A 22,566-nucleotide genomic window follows, 5' to 3' on the forward strand; every position below is an offset into this window, starting at 1 on the left:
GCGTGGATCTGGGCCTGTTCCAGTGAAAGCAGGATATCCTTCTCGTCGGACTTGTTAAAGGAAAAAGTTTTTTCCAGTCCGTGTTGAATAATCTCTTTTCTGATGTCCAGAAGTTATTTTCGGTCATAAGAGACATTCTGTACACAATAAGTAAAAAAATAAGTTACACAAAACGAAAGACAAAAAAATAACTAAATTGCACAATTGGTTGGGAGAATGTAAAAAAGTAGTGGAAAGATGAGACGTTGTTCTGAAAGCTTTGATGTTATTCAAGAAAACCTATGAGTCCAAACGTTCACATTGCCATTTAAAAAAAAAAATTCATGTCACTTTTACATCATCAACGTTTATGATCGCTGTGTTTGACGCATAGATACTAGGATGTGTTATATCCTAGGTTGTCCTGAACAGAATGAGCCTATGTTAGTCATGTTGGCAATAAAACAGTCTTTCAAATGATGCCCACCTGACCCAGATTGAGATATATAATGGAACAATTTTTGGATTGCGTAAACAACAACAGAAATCGTGTGATGGACGCAGGACTGTGTTCCAAACAAACAACTACACGTGTGCTTCTTCAGTTCCCCAACGGCTCAGCTAGGAGAGCTCAAAAAGCACCTTATAGTTGAAGACTCTTCTTTGAGTTATAAAAGCATTAAAATGACTTACGGGCTGTGCACAGTTTGGAGAGGTGTGGCCACTTGGAGACACCAGTTAGACCTCTCACTCAAACCCACAGTTTGGAGAGGTGTGGCCACTTGGAGACACCAGTTAGACCTCTCACTCAAAACCACAGTTTGGAGAGGAGTGAGGCCACTTGGAGACACCAGTTAGACCTCTCACTCAAAACCACAGTTTGGAGAGGAGTGAGGCCACTTGGAGACACCAGTTAGACCTCTCACTCAAAACCACAGTTTGGAGAGGAGTGAGGCCACTTGGCGACACCTTGTTAGTCCCCTAAGGTCGATGTTCGATCCCGCAAAAATCTAATTAGCATAATCAAAAAATCCCTATTATAATGTTCCATACGTTTTCAGCTAGAGATATCTGGTTATTTTTCATTGGATGCCTCTCAATCCACAGCATCTGCCTACTGTATGTCACACTTTTTGTATGTCACACATCTGAGGTGAAAGGTGACAGAGCCAAAGCAGTGTTGGTCAGACCAGGAGACATCCTGAAAATCGGTCTTCTCACTAAATCGTCTGTAGCGTCCGAACGGTTTGGGTTACAAACTATTTTGACCCCTCTGTGGAAAGACGAGACTTACACGAACATGACATGGTTCTCCGTTTTGCTCTACAACAAACGCAAGCGTCCTGGGAGTCGTCCGAAGTTGGTACAGCCGATCTGCCAACTTCTGTCTGTAGCGTCCCAAACAGTTTAATATGAGCCCTCTGAGACTCTCACTTACATGCTGGTTGTTTTTCTCTAGGACGCCCACAGGCCTCACAAGACTCATCTGAAGGTCCCTCAATACCTGTTGAAAAAATGAATGAAACTATACTGTATATGGAGACTGTTTAGGGCCCAAAATATGGAGTTAAATAAACGTTTAAAAAAACGAAGTGTCTATGATATATATCTCTCAGATGTAGGACAGACACTTCGGAACCAAATTCCTTTTGATCTGTTGTTCGATGCAGTGACTCGGTTATTCAATGCGTTTGTAGCAGTAAGGCCACATTTTTTTTTCATCAAATAATGTTTTTTTATATATTTTTTTGATTCTTCAAGGAGTCTTAAAATTCTAAATCAAATAGCAAAATGATCCTTGGTATGACCTTCTTAAAACAATTCCCTATTGCTTTAGTAGAACCCTCTCCCCCGGCTTCGACTCTTATTGCTTCGACTCTTATGGCTTCGACTCTTATGGCTTCGACTCGTATGGCTTCGACTCGTATGGCTTCGACTCGTATGGCTTCGACTCGTATGGCTTAGATTCGTATGGCTTCGACTCGTATGGCTTCGACTCTTATGACTTAGACTCTTATGACTTAGACTCTTATGGCTTCGACTCTTATGGCTTCGACTCTTATGACTTAGACTCTTGTGACTTCGACTCTTATGGCTTAGACTCTTATGGCTTAGACTCTTATGGCTTAGACTCTTATGGCTTAGACTCTTATGGCTTCGACTCTTATGGCTTCGACTCTTATGGCTCCGACTATTATGGCTTCGACTCTTATGGCTTCGACTCTTATGGCTTCGACTCTTATGGCTTAGACTCTTATGGCTTAGACTCTTATGGCTTAGACTCTTATGGCTTCGACTCTTATGGCTTAGACTCTTATGGCTTCGACTCTTATGGCTTCGACTCTTATGGCTCCGACTATTATGGCTTCGACTCTTATGGCTTCGACTCTTATGGCTTCGACTCTTATGGCTTAGACTCTTATGGCTTAGACTCTTATGGCTTCGACTCTTATGGCTTCGACTCTTATGGCTTCGACTCTTATGACTTAGACTCTTGTGACTTCGACTCTTATGGCTTCGACTCTTATGGCTCCGACTATTATGGCTTCGACTCTTATGGCTTCGACTCTTATGGCTTCGACTCTTATGGCTTAGACTCTTATGGCTTCGACTCTTATGGCTTCGACTCTTATGGCTCCGACTATTATGGCTTCGACTCTTATGGCTTCGACTCTTATGGCTTCGACTCTTATGGCTTAGACTCTTATGGCTTAGACTCTTATGGCTTAGACTCTTATGGCTTCAACTCTTATGGCTTAGACTCTTATGGCTTCGACTCTTATGGCTTTGACTCTTATGGCTCCGACTATTATGGCTTCGACTCTTATGGCTTCGACTCTTATGGCTTCGACTCTTATGGCTTAGACTCTTATGGCTTAGACTCTTATGGCTTAGACTCTTATGGCTTCGACTCTTATGGCTTAGACTCTTATGGCTTAGACTCTTATGGCTTCGACTCTTATGGCTTAGACTCTTATGGCTTCGACTCTTATGGCTTCGACTCTTATGGCTCCGACTATTATGGCTTCGACTCTTATGGCTTCGACTCTTATGGCTTCGACTCTTATGGCTTAGACTCTTATGGCTTAGACTCTTATGGCTTAGACTCTTATGGCTTCGACTCTTATGGCTTAGACTCTTATGGCTTTGACTCTTATGGCTTCGACTCTTATGGCTCCGACTATTATGGCTTCGACTCTTATGGCTTCGACTCTTATGGCTTCGACTCTTATGGCTTAGACTCTTATGGCTTAGACTCTTATGGCTTCGACTCTTATGGCTTAGACTCTTATGGCTTCGACTCTTATGGCTTCGACTCTTATGACTTAGACTCTTGTGACTTCGACTCTTATGGCTTAGACTCTTGTGACTTCGACTCTTATGGCTTAGACTCTTGTGACTTCGACTCTTATGACTTAGACTCTTATGACTTAGACTCTTATGGCTTCGACTCTTATGGCTTCGACTCTTATGACTTAGACTCTTGTGACTTCGACTCTTATGGCTTAGACTCTTATGGCTTAGACTCTTATGGCTTCGACTCTTATGGCTTCGACTCTTATGGCTTCGACTCTTATGGCTTCGACTCTTATGGCTTCGACTTATGGCTTCGACTCTTATGGCTTCGACTCTTATGGCTTCAACTCTTATGGCTTAGACTCTTTCACTCAAAAACGTGTCGTATTTTTTCTTCTTATGTTGCACCATCTCAATGACTTTATTGTAAATGAAATGTAAAACGCACATAAAACCAACAGTGTGATGTTTGGATTCAGTCTTGTCAGGTGAACTGTCGTGTCCTCACATTTGGTCTAACCATTTCCCCCATTATCTCCAAAGTGTTTTCTATCAATTGCTACCATGGTAATACATATGCTTTTTACAGTTCTTCTATAAGAAACATTTCAATTTGACCCTATCCATATAGGCCACTTTCCACAGGTGGAAAGGGTTAATAAGCAAAGCATTGAAGGATAGTAATATACACTGAGTGGACAAAACATTAAGAACACCTGCTCTTTTCATGACCTCGACTGACCAGGCGAAAGCTATGATCCCATATTGATGCGGTTGATCGGTTTGAGTCAAGAACTACGATTTAACCGTATGTATCAATAATCCAAAGTGACTTACAGTCATGCGTGAATACATTTTATGTATTGTTTATCCCCGGGAATCGAACCAGCAACCACCTGCGTAACAAAACGGCATTTTCTAACAACCTTACAATGTAACAGATTTACATGAGTTATTATAGATGAAATACGACGTTACTTTCAGACTAAGCGTTATATATACTGTATGTGGCCATCTATTGCTGTTATGTAACTAAATAAACGGTCTGTGACCGTTGTCACAGTTGCGGGAAATAATTTTGGGGGTGACCTTTCTTTTTTATTTATTTTTATCACCCCCCCCCCAAAAGGCAAGGCCCTGGTTTCCACCAACATGTCTAGAGTTTATATCCTTCTAGGTTGGTTGTCGCCTGAAGTTCAGTGTACAATGATGGATTGTAACTCACGGGCCCTTGACGGCTGACTTCAATAAGATTTAAAAACAAAAGGTTTGCCTCAGTTGACTAGGGTCAAGAAGAGGTTGACGTGTTCTCATGGTTTCCAGCCACATGTACCTGAGACCTGGGTGATGTGTGACAGGAAGACTCCTCCTAAATGGTTCCCTTATTTCCATGTTACTGTCCCGCTCCATACTGTTCAGTTTGGTTTCTATTATGTTTTTTTAGTCATAAGAATGGTGTCACAGTAACATGTTTTCATACAATAATAATAATAGTAATAACAATACTTTTTTTTTTAAATAGTAAAAATATGTTTCACCGTTGTGAAAACATACTTAACCAAATATACTTCGCCATTTGTAATGTAACTTAATAACAGTTAGCGTTCCGTCTTGTTCATTTGTCACCCGTCATGCCGTGAGACATAAGGACATGATTTAACTTATGGTGAACTTGTTTATGGAAATGTTGTAGCATGTTTATGTAATTTAAATAATAATTACATGATGTTAAGGTCATGTCAATGAAGCTTGTCGCTCCTAGATTATGGGAACTGTAATCACATGCTAATAGCTTCTTGATCATAGAAATATAATACTATGATGCAGAGTACAGTATGTCTTTGTGCTGTCAAGAGAGAGAGAGAGAGAGAGAGAGAGAGAGAGAGAGAGAGAGAGAGAGAGAGAGAGAGAGAGAGAGAGAGAGAGAGAGAGAGAGAGAGAGAGAGAGAGAGAGAGAGAGAGAGAGAGACAGAGAGACAGAGAGACAGAGAGAGAGTTAAGTTAATAATTGTTCATCAACTGTTTCAGTAGCAGTGTGAAGATACCAGTTCCGTAAAGGTTTATAGATCATTCCCAAATGGCTGGTCTATATGATTCTCATTACACGGGGTGTGCTTTGATGCAAACAAAGCATTGAAATTAAATTGACACGACACCAAAAAGTCTGTATTAAAACAACGATGCGTCTGAAATGCAAATGCCTTTCAGCAAGGCACTTCAAGCTAAAGGCTGTAAATTGCTCTGGATAAGAGCCTCTGCTGAACGACTAGAATGTAAATGTACAGTAAATGTTTTAGGATGAAAATAGGTGTACACTGTAGATGGAATATAAGTGGAATTAAAGGATGACAAGAATGTAGTTTTTGAGAATAGGCTCACATTAAAGAGTCTATTCTATTGTGATCGGCATTTAAAGGTGCAAAGCAAATAGGCTTTACATTGCATTAGCGGAGAGGAGATCAACACGAGACTGCTCTACTCCCTGCCTATAGTGTATAAACAGTGCCACCTAGTGGCCAAACCATCACACTGCATGGGGATGGGCTGGGGGTGGGGCTGGGAGTGGGGCTGAGGGTGGGGCTGGGAGTGGGGGTGAGGCTGGGGGTGGGGGTGGGGGTAGGAGTGGGTTTTAGGGGTGGGCCTGGGGGTGGGGCTGGGAATGGGGCTGAGGGTGGGGCTGGGGCTGGGAGTGGGGGTAAGGCTGGGGGTGGGGGTGGGGCAGGGGCTGGGGGTGGGGCTGAGGGTGGGGCTGGGGCTGGGGCTGAGGGTGGGGCTGGGGCGAGCGGAGTGCTGTTGTTATTTTTCTCATGGACTAAAGCATTGTACATTTAACCTGAAACCTGTTCAGGGTCAGGTATTATGTATTATTAGCTACAACACTTAGTCTACGTTGATGACTGTACACATTATAACTATGGACAGCCAGAACTGAGGTGAAACTATTATCAAGAACTGATTTCAATTACACAATGAACTACTGTATACTAGTATGTCATGTGAAACAGTGTTTAGCAAGCATATGTTACAAAACTCATATATATCTCCGTTGCACATCTATGGCCGACTCACAACTCAGCTGATGAACCCAGAGAGGAGCTCCTTGGCAGAGGTGCCCACAAACAGATATCAGATGAACCCGAAAAAATAACTTTAGCGCTCTATCCAATCTGAATTGTTGAAGCGTTCCAGATTTCATTAATTTAAAGGTCATTTCACGATTGGACCAACGTTTACCGTGAATGTGGGAACATTTACTTTAAATTTAGCACTGAATTTCCACCATACAGATTTGAATAGAAACCTTAAACGGACACCAGACAGATATGAAAACAACTTTAATCAGACCAATAGGCTCCTTCGTGGGATCATGGTTGTATCAGGGTTAGGGGAACGTCCTGGTAGTGACCTGGAGACGATGGGTTGTCCGACCAGTTTTATTCAGATTACTTTTAAAATAGTGGGTTAACATTCTCTCATGTAATACTGTGCGCTGTAGCATTGCAGACCAAGGAAAGTCAATTATAATTCCCTATAATTATTGCATTGTAACGCTTTATTGTTGGGCTATCATTTCGATTTCATCCTCATCAATATTGGTCACACCTTCAGGTGAAAGGATTGATTAAGAGTTAGAGGAGGGGAAAGAGACAGGGCAGAGAGAGGAGGAGATATAGACAGGGCAGAGAAGAGGAGATATAGACAGGGCAGAGAGAGAGAGAGGAGGAGATATAGACAGGGTAGAGAGAGAGAGGAGATATAGACAGGGTAGAGAGAGAGAGAGGAGGAGATATAGACAGGGTAGAGAGGAGGAGATATAGACAGGGTAGAGAGAGAGAGGAGATATAGACAGGGCAGAGAGAGGAGGAGATATAGACAGGGCAGAGAGAGGAGGAGATATATACCGGGCAGAGAGAGAGAGAGGAGGAGATGTAGACAGGGTAGAGAGGAGGAGATATAGACAGGAAACACACTATCACAGTGGTTTTAATATTCCTTGCCATTCAGCTGATTAGTTCAACCCTGACACCAGATAGTCCCCAGGCTATAGTAATCCTTTAATATAGTTGTAAGTATTGGCACGTTGTGGAGTGGCAGCTCAGAGCAGCTCCAGCAGCGTCGCATGACAAGTTCTTACCGAGTTCCAGATGAGGAGATATCGACCGACCCCCCCCCCCCCCCCCTTTCAATGAGGCGCCTTGAGCCCCGGTTACGGTTGACCTCAACGACCCCATCGGTGATTAACCTCCCGGGACTGGCGATCTGGGGGCCTCTTGGGATACATCCAACACTACGGTCACACGTTGCTGTCCACTTCCGCTAAGGATGACAAGATTATTAGCTGCAATTCTTAAGGGGTCATCTCTTGAATAATGTAGGTAGACTACGGATGAAAGCAGGCCTAGCTACTGTATTTATAGGAGACGGTATTGTTGTTGATTATTTATTGGTAGGTAGGCCTAGGTGTTGTTTTTATGGAATAGTAACTGACATTTCAATACCAATTTCCCTCATTGCTATTATATTGAGGAACATTTGAATTGGCATTTCAGTTCATCCACACAGGACATCTATCTGTGCACTAACCAACCTTTTAACTTAAAGTTCTGCTCACATTTAATTTAAGGAAGCAAAATGTTGCAAAGGGTGTGAAGACTTTTTCTAGGTAACGTATATCACACCTGCACTACACTTTCCCTCCAACCCAAAGATCATAAATAGATAGTCATGATACAGAAATTACAAACTAATACAGTCATTACCAATAGATACATTCATTACCAATAGATACAGTCATTAACAGCCCTTACCAATAGATACAGTCATTACTAGTCATTACCAATAGATACAGTCATTAACACCCCTTACCAATAGATACAGTCATTACCAGTCATTACTAATAGATACAGTCATTACCAGCCCTTACCAATAGATACAGTCATTACTAGTCATTACCAATAAATACAGTCATTAACAGCCCTTACCAATAGATACAGTCATTACCAGTCATTACCAGTCATTACCAATAGATACAGTCATTAACAGCCCTTACCAATAGATACAGTCATTACTAGTCATTACCAATAGATACAGTCATTAACACCCCTTACCAATAGATACAGTCATTACCAGTCATTACTAATAGATACAGTCATTACCAGCCCTTACCAATAGATACAGTCATTACCAGTCATTACCAGTCATTACCAATAGATACAGTCATTACCAGTCATTACCAATACATACAGTCATTACCAATTAATACAGAAATTACAAGCTAATACAGTCATTACCAATAGATACATTCATTACCAATAGATACAGTCATTACCAGTCATTACCAGTCATTACCAGTCATTACCAGTCATTACCAAGAGATACAGTCATTAACAGCCCTTACCAATAGATACAGTCATTACCAGTCATTACCAATACATACAGTCATTACCAATTAATACAGAAATTACAAGCTAATACAGTCATTACCAATAGATATATTCATTACCAATAGATACAGTCATTACCAGTCATTACCAGTCATTACCAGTCATTACCAGTCATTACCAATAGATACAGTCATTAACAGCCCTTACCAATAGATACAGTCATTACCAGTCATTACCAATAGATACAGTCATTAACAGCCCTTACCAATAGTTACAGTCATTACCAGTCATTACTAATAGATACAGTCATTAACAGCCCTTACCAATAGATACAGTCATTACCAGTCATTACTAATAGATACAGTCATTAACAGCCCTTACCAATAGATACAGTCATTACCAGTCATTACTAATAGATACAGTCATTACTAGTCATTACCAATAGATACAGTCATTACCAGTCATTACCAATAGATACAGTCATTACCAGCCCTTACCAATAGATACAGTCATTACCAGTCATTACCAATAGATACAGTCATTACCAATAGATACAGTCATTACCAATAGATACAGAAATTACAAACTAATACAGTCATTACCAGTCATTACCAATAGATACAGTCATTACCAATTAATACAGAAATTACAAACTAATACAGTCATTACCAATAGATACATTCATTACCAATAGATACAGTCATTACCAGCCCTTACCAATAGATACAGTCATTACCAGCCCTTACCAATAGATACAGTCATTACCAGTCATTACCAGTCATTACCAATAGATACAGTCATTACCAATTAATACAGAAATTACAAACTAATACAGTCATTACCAATAGATACAGTCATTACCAGTCATTACCAATAGATACAGGCATTACTAGTCATTACTAATAGATACAGTCATTACCTGTCATTACTAATAGATACAGTCATTACCAGTCATTACCAATAGATACAGTCATTACCTGTCATTACTAATAAATACAGTCATTACCAGTCATTACTAATAGATACAGTCATTAACAGCCCTTACCAATAGATACAGTCATTACCTGTCATTACTAATAGATACAGTCATTACCAGTCATTACCAGTCATTACCAGTCATTACTAATAGATACAGTCATTACCTGTCATTACTAATAGATACAGTCATTACCAGTCATTACCAGTCATTACCAATAGATACAGTCATTAACAGCCCTTACCAATAGATACAGTCATTACCAGTCATTACCAATAGATACAGTCATTACTAGTCATTACCAATAGATACAGTCATTAACAGCCCTTACCAATAGATACAGTCATTACCAGTCATTACCAATAGATACAGTCATTACTAGTCATTACTAATAGATACAGTCATTAACAGGGTTTTTCTTTATTTTTACAATTTTCTACATTGCAGAATAATCGTGAAAACTTCAAAAACTATGAAATAACACATATGGAATCATGTAGTAAGTTTTTAACAAATCAAAATATATTTTATATTTGAGATTCTTCAAAGTAGCCACCCTTTGACTTGACGATAGCTTTGCACACTCTTGGCATTCTCTCAACCAGCTTCATCTGGAATGCTTTTCTAACAGTCTTGAAGGAGTTCCCACATACATATGCTGAGCACTTGTTGGCTGCTTTTCCTTCACTCTGCGGTCCAACTCATCCCAAACCATCTCAATTGGGTTGAGGTCGGGTGATTGTGGAGGACAGGTCTTCACTCCATCACTCTCCTTGGTCAAATAGCCCTTACACAGCCTGGAGGTGTGTTCTGGGTCAATTTCCTGTTGAAAAACAAATCATAGTCCTACTAAGTGCAAACCAGATGGGATGGCGTATCGCTACAGAATGCTGTGGTAGCCATGCTGGTTAAGTGTGCCAAGAATTCTAAATAAATCACTGACAGTGTCACCAGCAAAGCACCCACACTCCATCACACCTCCTCCTCCATGCTTCACGATGGGAACCACACATGCGGAGATCATCCGTTCACCTACTTTGCATCTTACAAAGACACAGCGGTTGGAACCAAAAATCTCCAATTTGGACTCATCAGACCAAAGGACAGATGTCCACCCGTCTAATGTCCATTGCTTGTGTTTCTTGGCCCAAGCAAGTCTCTTCTTATTATTGGCGTCCTTTGGTAGTGGCAGTTACTGTAACTCTAATGAACTTATACTCAGAAGCAAAGGTAACTCTGGGTCTTCCTTTCCTGTGGCGGTCCTCATGAGAGCCAGTTTCATCCTAGCGCTTGATGGTTTTTGCGACTCCACTTGAAATTTTGCACATTGACTGACCTTCATGTCTTAAAGTAATGATGTCGTTTCTCTTTGCTTATTTAAGCTGTTCTTGCCATAATATGGACTTTTACCAAATAGTCCAATCTTTTGTAAACCACCCCTACCTTGTCACATCACAACTGATTGGCTCAAACGCATTAAGGAAAGAAATTCCACAAATTAACTTTTAACAAGGCACACTTGTTAATTGAAATGCATTCCATGCGACTATCTCATGAAGCTGGTTGAGAGAATGCCAAGAGTGGGCAAAGCTGTCATCAAGGCAAAGGGTGGCTACTGTTTAACACTATTTTGGTTTCTACATGATGCCATATGTGTTATTTTATAGATTTGATGTCTTCATTTTTATTCTACAATGTAGAATAGTAAAAATAAATAACAATTTTTGAATGAGTAGGTGTTCTTACACTTTTGACTGGTACTCTATATCTCCTAGTGGAGACCAATGTGTTATTAGGCTACAGATGTAGGATATTAATTGGAGCCAGTTTGCTACAGCAGGATTTCCTGCAGCAACAGGGAATGTGAATTATTATATGGATTATAATTAAAGGACAATGGACATTTTTGTAAGGGTTGATACATTTTTCATAAGGGGAAATCAAGTCTGAAATTTCAAAAGCCTTTTTATACCTAGAATACACAACATTTCTGACATTGCAGGAAATTTGTCCTGCAACAGGGTGATTAAATGAAGATCCTACATTTGGATATAAAACGACGGTTGTTGATGTGCATGGCTGCATTTGTAATCCTTTCTTGTACATTTGAATGTCGCAGTAGTAGGACCTACATTTATTCTGTCTGGTGCTTTAGCGTTTGAGCGAGCAAGAGAGAAAGAGAACTGTGAGTTTTCTGTGAATTTATGTAAATCACAAGTCTCCATCTCGTCGCGATAACAGAGTGATCAAATTAGGATCCCACACTTATGACAATAACATCGGCATATAAGGAAGTTATATGAATGAAGGAAATCAATTGAATATATATTTCTATTACCTGAGCAGACAACTGTGAACAGATGTTGCTCTTCCACACTCCCTAAGTGAAGGATCAGACTCATCACAGCAAACTTCAATCCATTTCATCTCTACGGGATCGGTGTCCCTAAACCGGGACAGTTGTTGCTCAATATGCGATAATGTGTACTAGAATGACATTGTAAACAACAGCCAACTTTCCGGGACATTGACATGTCTTATATGGGCAGAAAGCTTAAATTATTGTTAATCTAACTGCAGTGTCCAATTTACAGTAGCTACTACAGCAAAAACAATTCCATGCTATTGTTTGAGGATAGTGCACAACAACAAAACACTTTCATCATGGCAACTGGTTTGATACATTCACCTCTGAAGGTAAATAATGTACTTACATTCAGTAATCATGCTCTGATTTGTCATCCAGAGGGTCCCAGAGATAAAATGTTGCAACATTTTGTTTGATAAAATACATGTTTATATTCAAATGTAGGAACTGGGGTCTACAGTTTGACCCCACTGCTGTCTCTGGCTCCACACCCACCCCGCCCGGCCATCTAGATGTGTGAAGGTTTGTGTATTTTCTTTAGGGAAGCTAATGAACCATCATGTATGACATTCCTGGGAGTGTGTAAACTTCAATATTTTATTACCATAGCATTTGTGCATGTTCTCTGGTGCTCCTGAGTGGCGCAGTGGTCTAAGGCACTGCTTCTCAGTGCTAGAGGTGTGACTACAGACCCAGGTTCGATTCCAGGCTGTATTACAACCGGCCTTGATTGGGAGTCCCATATGGCGGTGGGGATTGGGAGTCCCAGCGTCGTCCGGGTTTGACTGGGGTATCCCGTCATTGTAAATAAGAATTTGTTCTTAACTGACTTGCCTACTTAAATAAAGGTTAAAGAAATACCAATACTTGAAAATGAATAAATTGGCACATTTGGGCAAACTCCTGGCAGACGTGATACAAAATATTGTGTAGTAATGTACTTCATAACTGGATCAGTCTGAAACTTTGCAAACACACTGCTGCCATCTTGTGGACAACATCTAAACTACAGCTAGAATCCTATCTCAATGTATGGCCTTTCTCTTGCATTTCAAAGATGATTTAAAAAAATTATAACAGAAAACACATGTTTTTTTGTTTGTATTATCTTTTACCAGATCTAATGTGTTATATTCTCCTACATTAATTTCACATTTCCACAAACTTCAAAGTGTTTCTTTTCAAATGGTATCAATAATATGCATTACATTCTTCACTCCAGGTGAGAAACAATGTTGATTGAGAGACAAACTGTTTCTTACCTGAGCAGGTAAGTCCAACAGCATTACCAGATTGGCAAGTGTTAATTCAATCAGTTTTGTTGATGACATTGTCGGGGACAAAACACAAATATGTTGGATAAAAGATTGTAGTTTGCTATGTTTGATAATGTAAGATGAAATAATGGGTTCTTATGCAACATGTAAAGTGTTGGTCCCATGTTTCATGAGCTGAAATAAAAGATTCCCAAAATGGTCCATACGTACAAAAAGCTTATTCCTCTCAAATGTAATGCACAAATTTCTTTACATCCCTGTTAGTGAGCCTGTCTCCTTTGCCAAGATCATCCATCCACCTGACAGGTGTGGCATATGAAGAAGCTGATTAAACAGAATGAGCATTACACAGGTGCACCTTGTGCTGGGGACAATAAAAGGCCACTCTAAAATGTGCAGTTTTGTCACACAACACAATGCCACAGATGTCTTCAGGGAGCGTGCAATTGGCATGCTGACTACAGGAATGTCCACCAGAGCTGCTTCCAGAGATTTTGAATGTTCATTTCTCTACCACAAGCCACCTCCAACGTCATTTTAGAGAATTTGGCAGTAAATCCAACCGTCTTCACAACTGTAAAATACGTGTATGGCGTCGTGTGGGTGAGCGGTTTGCTGATGTCAACATTGTGAACAGAGTGCCCCATGGTGGCGGTGGGGTTATGGTATGGACAGGCATAAGCAACGGACAACGAACACAATTGCGTTTTATTGATGGCAAGTTGAATGCACAGAGATACCGTGATGAGATCCTGAGGCCCATTGTCGTGCCATTCATCCACGCCATCACCTCATGTTCAGCATAATAAGGCACGGTAGACATGTGTGTGTGTGCATTTTTGTGTGTGTGCGTGCATGCGCATGAACTCAGCTCTAATACTCTGTCATTCATTCCTTCTAATGTGGTTCCTTCTAAGTCAGCAGTGTTACTCATACTGTCCCTGATACAACATACAACATTCATCATGATGTCAGCAGTGTTACTCATACTGTCCCTGACACAACATTCATCATGTCAGCAGTGTTACTCATACTGTCCCTGACACAACATTCATCATGAAGTCAGCTGTGTTACTCATACTGTCCCTGATACAACATTCATCATGATGTCAGCTGTGTTACTCATACTGTCTCTGATACAACATTCATCATGAAGTCAGCTGTGTTACTCATACTGTCCCTGACACAACATTCATCATGAAGTCAGCTGTGTTACTCATACTGTCCCTGATACAACATTCATCATGAAGTCAGCTGTGTTACTCATACTGTCCCTGATACAACATACAACATTCATCATGATGTCAGCTGTGTTACTCATACTGTCCCTGATACAACATTCATCATGAAGTCAGCTGTGTTACTCATACTGTCCCTGACACGGCATTCATCATGATGTCAGCTGTGTTACTCACACTGTCCCTGATACAACATTCATCATGAAGTCAGCAGTGCTGTATGTATCCGTCATTGTTGATTCATTGAAAGTTGGGGAAGTGTGTGTTTTTTTATTGATATTTGTTGAGGGTCGGTGAGGATCAGGCTCTCTTTGTCTGGTGGTTCTCATAGCGTCACATTGTGTGATTGTCATTTCGGTACTAACACTGTCATCCGACAGTTAGGAATCTCAGGAAGATCACGTTGTTTCACTACCACATCTCACCACCGTCCACCTACATGTCCCATTTGCTTTCCCTGCTGCAACCCCAGCAGAAGCTATTTCAATAACAGAAAAAACAGGAAGTAAACACATTGAGTAAAACAACAACTACGTCTTTCTGTCGTACAGGGAGGTCTTTTTGGGGGGTTTGGGTGCGTCATGTAGGCCTAAACATCAGGTGATATTATCTAAATTACCTGAATGGAAATCTACCGTGCTGAGAAAACAACTGTTTTAAAAAGGCACCACATTCATAGATTTTAATCCAATTTATAAAAGACAAGGTAACACTTCCCATTAATAAGGTTCCCTATATTAACATTAATGTAAAAGTGTTACCAAAAGACATCATCTAGGATATCGTATAGCTTCACTTACAACACATCTCCTGTCTGTGGATCAAGTGTCTTCTTTGCACACGAACAAACACAGGGACATTAAAATAAGTATGTAGCGTTGATATAAAACACACCCTGTCGTGGCTGACAGATGGCCTTGATAATATGACTCCTTTAATAGATTTAAAAGAGCTGCGGTCATAAACCAGAACCCTTATTACGTGAACTAACACACAATCAACAACTTGCCCTGCCTGTACCGGTCATCTTCCTGGAAAATTATACAACACACACACACACACACACACACACACACACACACACACACACACACACACACACACACACACACACACACACACACACACACACACACACACACACACACACACACACACACACACACAGCTCAAATGATCTGCATTGGCACCAAACAGGTAGAATATAATGTGTCTGCAGGATAAAGTGGCCTCTGTCTCCAAGTATCTGTGAAGGTTACCTAAGAAGGCGTCAGTTGTTCAGCGACTGTCCCAGCCCCCCATAGAGACCTACACCTACAGTAGCTACACAACCCCTAGCTACAGCACAGGATGCTGTACAATTAAATAACAAGCTGTCTAGTTAAGCAGAATGACTCTTAATTGCCAATTGCCTCTAAATAAGCGACTCCAAATTGCACCCATTGGTGTAATCAGGATAAATGGAGTATAGACTAGAGCAACATTACATTACCTCAAAACCCCTGTCGTTACTATAATGAGATTCCTGGAGAATGTGAGCTCTATATAGTCAAATGAGCCACAAACCAAGTGGCACATAAGGGCAGCACATTTAAAAGGTGATGTGAATGAGAGGTTGTTACCCTCACGTAAAAGGGAACTTGTTATGTGACTCGTTTGCAAGCCGACGTCTTAATGGGGCATGATGATAAATATATAAACAGGCCCTCCTCCCTCTTTGCTAATTCTACACCCAACGTTCAGTACTCGGGCTGTTTGGATATGTATTCAACACAACACTGGAGTTAGTATTGATTCTATCCATCGTTTCCACATGTACCAACACTCTATTCTAATGAAAAAGACACTGCTTTTGGTTCAAATTGGTCAGGACAGCTAAGACATATCAATATGAATCTCAACCCGGTGATCAAGTAAGGCCTACCGTACAGCTTTAGTGTAGAATAGCCTATGTCGGTTGTAGACCACTAGGTGTCAGTCTATAGCAGGGTTACTCTTTCTCCCACGCAGGGAGTCCTCATGTAGACTTAAGAGGTTGATCCTTCATTGATAGTTCCACTTTGGAACGCTCAGCACACATCTGATACTGGATATGTTAAAGTGGGGTTTCTATAAGTGAACACTAATTAGATGATCGGTAGACCTATCACTGTGCAGTATGCATCGATGTCACACCTTGTTGACTTCAGGGTAAATTGATCAGGTAAGTTACACGTATTTAGTCTATAAATACAAGATATAGACGTTCTATACGATACTGTACCATACTGTCTATTGGATTGTATTGCGTAAAACAAACAAAAAAACTGCTTAGACTCATGTGTTTGTATCGAAAATAGCAAAGGAAAACCTTCTCTTGAAACCTTGCATACAATTATTTCAATTGTTCTATTTAGACCACACCATTGTTTGTATGAGGCAATGCATCCCAGTGCATTCGGTGCCTGTAAATCCAAGTGTGCCTACATACAGTGGAATGCAGCACAACTCTACTTTCTCTGTAAAATAAAAAATAAAAAAGAGGGACCTGTAGCTTTAAGAAAGAGGTGTATCATACAGGGATGACGCAGGAATAATAATGAACAGATTCTTCAAAATTCCTCCCCTCAGCCAGCGTGTGTGGTAGCTGTCTGGGCAGTTACCTTATTTAAACAAGAGGATTGACCAGGGAAACGGGAGAATTAGTTAGGAAAACTCAGGGGATTCTTCCATCAGTTGAGCAGGTTGCAGGAGACTCTCTGTTCCCGGATCATACACTTAATACATTTAGACATTTTATTTCATTAATTCAAAGAAAAAGGCAATTCAATTTAGATTTTTTTTTGTTTGTTTAAAGATTCCACATTTGCAATTGACCTGCGCGCTCCGCGGCTCCGGGGACGCAGTTGAACTTGGAGAGAGAGTTATACAGAGAGGATAGAATCTTATAGAGAGGATAGAATCTCTCCAATATTGCATTATTACTGATTACAGACAAAGAATAACTTTTAAAGTTGCATCATGCCATTTTTCATTTCATTGTGTTTGTACCTTTGGCTGGGGTTGTTACCTGGCCGGACAAGTACAGCCGTGAATGAAGACATCGAAGTATTGGTGATGTTGCCCAAAAATAACTCGTATATGTTCTCAATAGCACGAGTGACACCGGCCATCGAGTATGCAAAGCAGGGGTTGAAAATCGGCGGCGGTCTGTATTCGGGACTTAATTTCAACGTGCGTTATGAGGATTCCGACTGTGGCAATGATGCACTCTTCTCTCTGGTGGACCGCTCCTGTGAGAAGAAACCGGACTTGGTGCTCGGTCCGGTGTGTGAATACGCCGCGGCGCCGGTTGTAAGGATGGCATCTCACTGGAACATCCCGGTAATATCGGCAGGTGCTCTGGCCAGCGGGTTTAGAGACAAAGAGAAAGAATTCTCTCGCCTAACCCGAATCTCTCCGTCTTACCTAAAAATGGCAGAGACGTTCTTGGCGATGTTCCGTCACTTCAACTGGAAAGACGCGTTGCTGATCTACGATGACGATAAGAAGGAGAGGAATTGTTACTTCACTATGGAAGGGGTGCACCTCAAACTCATGGACGAATATCAGACCGTCACCTATGCCATCAACTCTAAAGAAGAGCGCCTGAACACAGACGACATCATCAAGTATATCTACGAGAGTGAAGGTACTGTACTGAAAAGTCTCTAGTCTGTCCCAGGGTATAGTTTTACATGTCAGAATAGTTTGTCCAGTAGTCCCATCTGCTAATCGTGCTATTCATTCCACTTATTCCACTTAACATGTCATCTTATGCATTATTGAAAAAACACTTATGTGATTGGCATGCGTTTCTGCTGCCCAGATATGCCCAGTATCTGAGGAACCTATCCCGAAATATGCCAAATATTTACAGGTAGGTTATGTGAAGAACCCATTGGATGTCAAATCTAACCTTAACAACAGGCATCAAGAACGCATATTTGGCATATTCAGATGGCATATTCACACAAATGAAAATGAAATGGTTCCCATCTTGTTCATTTATTTACAACATGGTGTAGTTTCTCTCCCTTTACTGTGGTACTGTATGTACGTAAGAGCAGTCCACACTATACCAAGAGGTCTTGACGTTTATGGCACACTTTAAGGATGCTGGTTCAAGTATTGCTCAGACGGATCCCCCTCAATCGCTACAACAGTATACCTTCACTCAGTGAGACTGCTGTCTTATCAATGTGCCAGGTGCTTATAAAGTGTGAATAATCACAAGGGCATGTTTACCACAGTGGAGAACAGGTGCAACATGTCAGTTGCCATAGTTACTGTGACACAGCGGATAAGTGGAATTGTGTTATATTGAAGCAATAAGGCATGATAACCTGGGGATTATCGTTTTATGCCACAGCATTGTTTAATATTCGTTTCTGAAATGCTAGAAGGGCATTAAAACCAGATAGTGGACAGTTGGAATCATGATGCTATATGCACCTACGCATACAGACCGTATTTATTACAAAGTGACATAAAGCTAAACCAACAACCACACAAACTGAAATGGGATACATTGTAAACGCAGGTCAGACGAGGATAAAACGTAGCTAGCTAGCATTGATTTGTTTTTGTAGAGACATCTTTTTTTGGGGGGAGCGTCTGGTGCCCTAACGTGGTGAGTGATGAATTTCTCTGGTTCCTACTGTTACAGTCATGACACAAGTGGGCTATGCTGTCAAATCCTCCCACATGTTTCTAGTTTGACCAGCTGTTTTCAGCAACTGAGATTTTATAATTGGGTTGTCATATTGGAAGGTTTGCTAGCAACAAACTATTTAGCCAGTTTCTAGCCCTAGTCTTTGATATGCAATGCGATCTCCTCGTAGTGAAGTGTTCAGTATCCTGACGAGAAGGCAAACTTGTCTAACTATGCCAGGGAAAACCAGGCATCACCGGCTCATTCTTATGGATGTATACACATGAATATCAATATAACACAGCTTAAATAAGGGCAAATGCAGCTACTTTGCTGTTATTCTGGCTGCAGAAGTAGTGACTGTGTTAGCCGTATAGCTAGTTGGCTAGCTAGCAAGCGATGGATCAGAACGTTGCTAGCGAGCATGGCAACGGAATATATCCCCTGGCAACGGAACATACAGAATGAACTAGTGGGTTGCGTTCATAAATATATAACTAACTAACGTCCAAAAGAGGACAAAGCATGAATTTGCTTATAGAAATGAACATATAAAAAATATACATATATATATTTCTACCGTTAAATGTTTTATTTTGTGTTGTTTTCTCTGCAATTGTGGCATAAACAGGTTACACACCTCCGTTCTGTACATTACCTTGGAAAAATGAACTCCTCAAAGGGACTCGGATCCGCCTTGTCCCGCTGCATTGTCCATTATTTCCAAGGTAATGTACAGAACATCGGCATTTATCCCTTATATAAGGGCTGTTCTTAGGTCTGAGGCGAAGGGCATTATTGCTTTTATAAAACGGTTGCCAACATGAAAAAAAAGATAAACTGCGTGTTTTCATTAAAAAACGTTATTGTAATGAATACATTTGTTTTATTTAATCTTTCCACCAGATGATATAGTCCAGGCAAAAGCCAGTTGTTAGTTCTGAAGTTGCTAACCAAACAGGCTGGTTGTTAAATCTTAAGTTTTGGGATGTTTTGACCCAGTCGTTCATTCTATTCATTCCATGTTGCTATGCTAAACAAATCATTGACATGTAGTTACCCAGGTTGAATCAACCTGTTATTACCCTTATTTCAGTGTTTACAATTAGATGAATTGGATGAAAATTAGAGGGTTTTTTCAAAACCAATGTATTTTCCACAAATGATTTCACATCATAGTATGTTGTCAAATTACATTGAAACAATGTTGATCCAACCAGTATGTGCCCAGTGGGTCTAACAAGCAGAGGTTCAGTGATGATGATAGACAAGAAATTCAATAAATAATTATTTCAACCCCCTAAAGTCTATGTCTACACCCCCACAGAAATCAAATATATATATATATTTTTTAAATCCATATGTTTTCAGCTAGAGATATCTGGTTGTTTTTCATTGGGTGCATCTCAATCCACAGCATCTGCCTACTGTATGTCACACTTCCACATCTGAGGTGAAAGGTGACATAGCTGTGTTTATCAGACCAGGAGACATCCCATCTGAGGTGAAAGGTGACAGAGCTAGAGCAGTGTTGGTCAGACCAGGAGACATCCCATCTGAGGTGAAAGGTGACAGAGCTGGAGCAGTGTTGGTCAGACCAGGAGACATCCCAACTGAGGTGAAAGGAGACAGAGATAGAGCAGTGTTGGTCAGACCAGGAGACATCCCATCTGAGGTGAAAGGAGACAGAGCTAGAGCAGTGTTGGTCAGACCAGGAGACATCCCATCTGAGGTGAAAGGTGACAGAGCGGTGTTGGTCAGACCAGGAGACATCCCATCTGAGGTGAAAGGTGAAAGGTGACAGAGCGGTGTTGTTTGTCAGACCAGGAGACATCCCATCTGAGGTGAAAGGTGAAAGGTGACAGAGCGGTGTTGGTCAGACCAGGAGACATCCCATCTGAGGTGAAAGGTGACAGAGCTGGAGCAGTGTTGGTCAGACCAGGAGACATCCCAACTGAGGTGAAAGGAGACAGAGATAGAGCAGTGTTGGTCAGACCAGGAGACATCCCATCTGAGGTGAAAGGAGACAGAGCTAGAGCAGTGTTGGTCAGACCAGGAGACATCCCATCTGAGGTGAAAGGTGACAGAGCGGTGTTGGTCAGACCAGGAGACATCCCATCTGAGGTGAAAGGTGAAAGGTGACAGAGCGGTGTTGTTTGTCAGACCAGGAGACATCCCATCTGAGGTGAAAGGTGAAAGGTGACAGAGCGGTGTTGGTCAGACCAGGAGACATCCCATCTGAGGTGAAAGGTGAAAGGTGACAGAGAGGTGTTGGTCAGACCAGGAGACATCCCATCTGAGGTGAAAGGTGAAAGGAGACAGAGTAGGAGTGGTGTTGGTCAGACCAGGAGACATCCCATCTGAGGTGAAAGGTGAAAGGAGACAGAGTAGGAGTGGTGTTGGTCAGACCAGGAGACATCCCATCTGAGGTGAAAGGTGACAGAGATAGAGCAGTGTTGGTCAGACCAGGAGACATCCCATCTGAGGTGAAAGGAGACAGAGATAGAGCAGTGTTGGTCAGACCAGGAGACATCCCATCTGAGGTGAAAGGTGACAGCAGTGTTGGTCAGACCAGGAGACATCCCATCTGAGGTGAAAGGTGACAGAGCGGTGTTGGTCAGAACAGGAGACATCCCATCTGAGGTGAAAGGTGACAGAGATAGAGCAGTGTTGGTCAGACCAGGAGACATCCCATCTGAGGTGAAAGGAGACAGAGATAGAGCAGTGTTGGTCAGACCAGGAGACATCCCATCTGAGGTGAAAGGTGAAAGGTGACAGAGAGGTGTTGGTCAGACCAGGAGACATCCCATCTGAGGTGAAAGGTGAAAGGTGACAGAGCGGAGTTGGTCAGACCAGGAGACATCCCATCTGAGGTGAAAGGTGAAAGGTGACAGAGCGGTGTTGGTCAGACCAGGAGACATCCCGAAAACCGGTCTTCTCACTAAATCATCTGTAGCGTCCGAACAGTTTGGGTTACAAACTATTATGACCCCTCTATGGGAAGTGAGATTTTGTTTTGCTATAGGATGCCCACAGGCCTCACAGACTCATCTGACGGTCCCCCGGTACCAGTTGAAAAAAATTATTGGAAATATATATGGAGACTGTTCAGTGCCAAAAATAAGGGGTTAAATACATGTATTTAAAAAATAAAAATAATCATGTTTCCTGATTTTTCTTATACAATATCTCTCAGATATAGGACATACACTTCAGAACAAACTTCCTCTTGATATTATTTTTGGGGGGGACTATCTGTTCCATGTAGTGAATCTGTTATTCAATGCGTTTGTATGGGCTAATAGCAGTAAGGCCCAAAATTATTTTTCATAAAATATATATATATATTTTTTTGAGACTTCAAGGGGTCTTAAA

General features: G+C 41.2%; 1 protein-coding gene across 2 annotated transcripts in view; it reads left to right on the forward strand.

Moving 5' to 3' along the window:
• Positions 1–17,139: 17,139 nt before the first annotated feature.
• Positions 17,140–22,566, forward strand: part of LOC139544884 (atrial natriuretic peptide receptor 3-like) — a 69,823-nt gene continuing 64,396 nt past the window's right edge. Inside the window, exon 1 of one of the 2 annotated variants that reach the window (XM_071352049.1) lies at positions 17,140–18,189. In XM_071352049.1, coding sequence (XP_071208150.1) covers positions 17,520–18,189 — 670 coding nt within the window. In that variant the 5' untranslated portion in view covers positions 17,140–17,519. The remainder of the gene's footprint in view (positions 18,190–22,566) is intronic. The other variant, XM_071352048.1, reaches the window with a different exon arrangement.

Source organism: Salvelinus alpinus, chromosome 19 (assembly GCF_045679555.1).
Source record: "Salvelinus alpinus chromosome 19, SLU_Salpinus.1, whole genome shotgun sequence".
NCBI classification, from domain to species: Eukaryota; Metazoa; Chordata; class Actinopteri; order Salmoniformes; family Salmonidae; genus Salvelinus; species Salvelinus alpinus.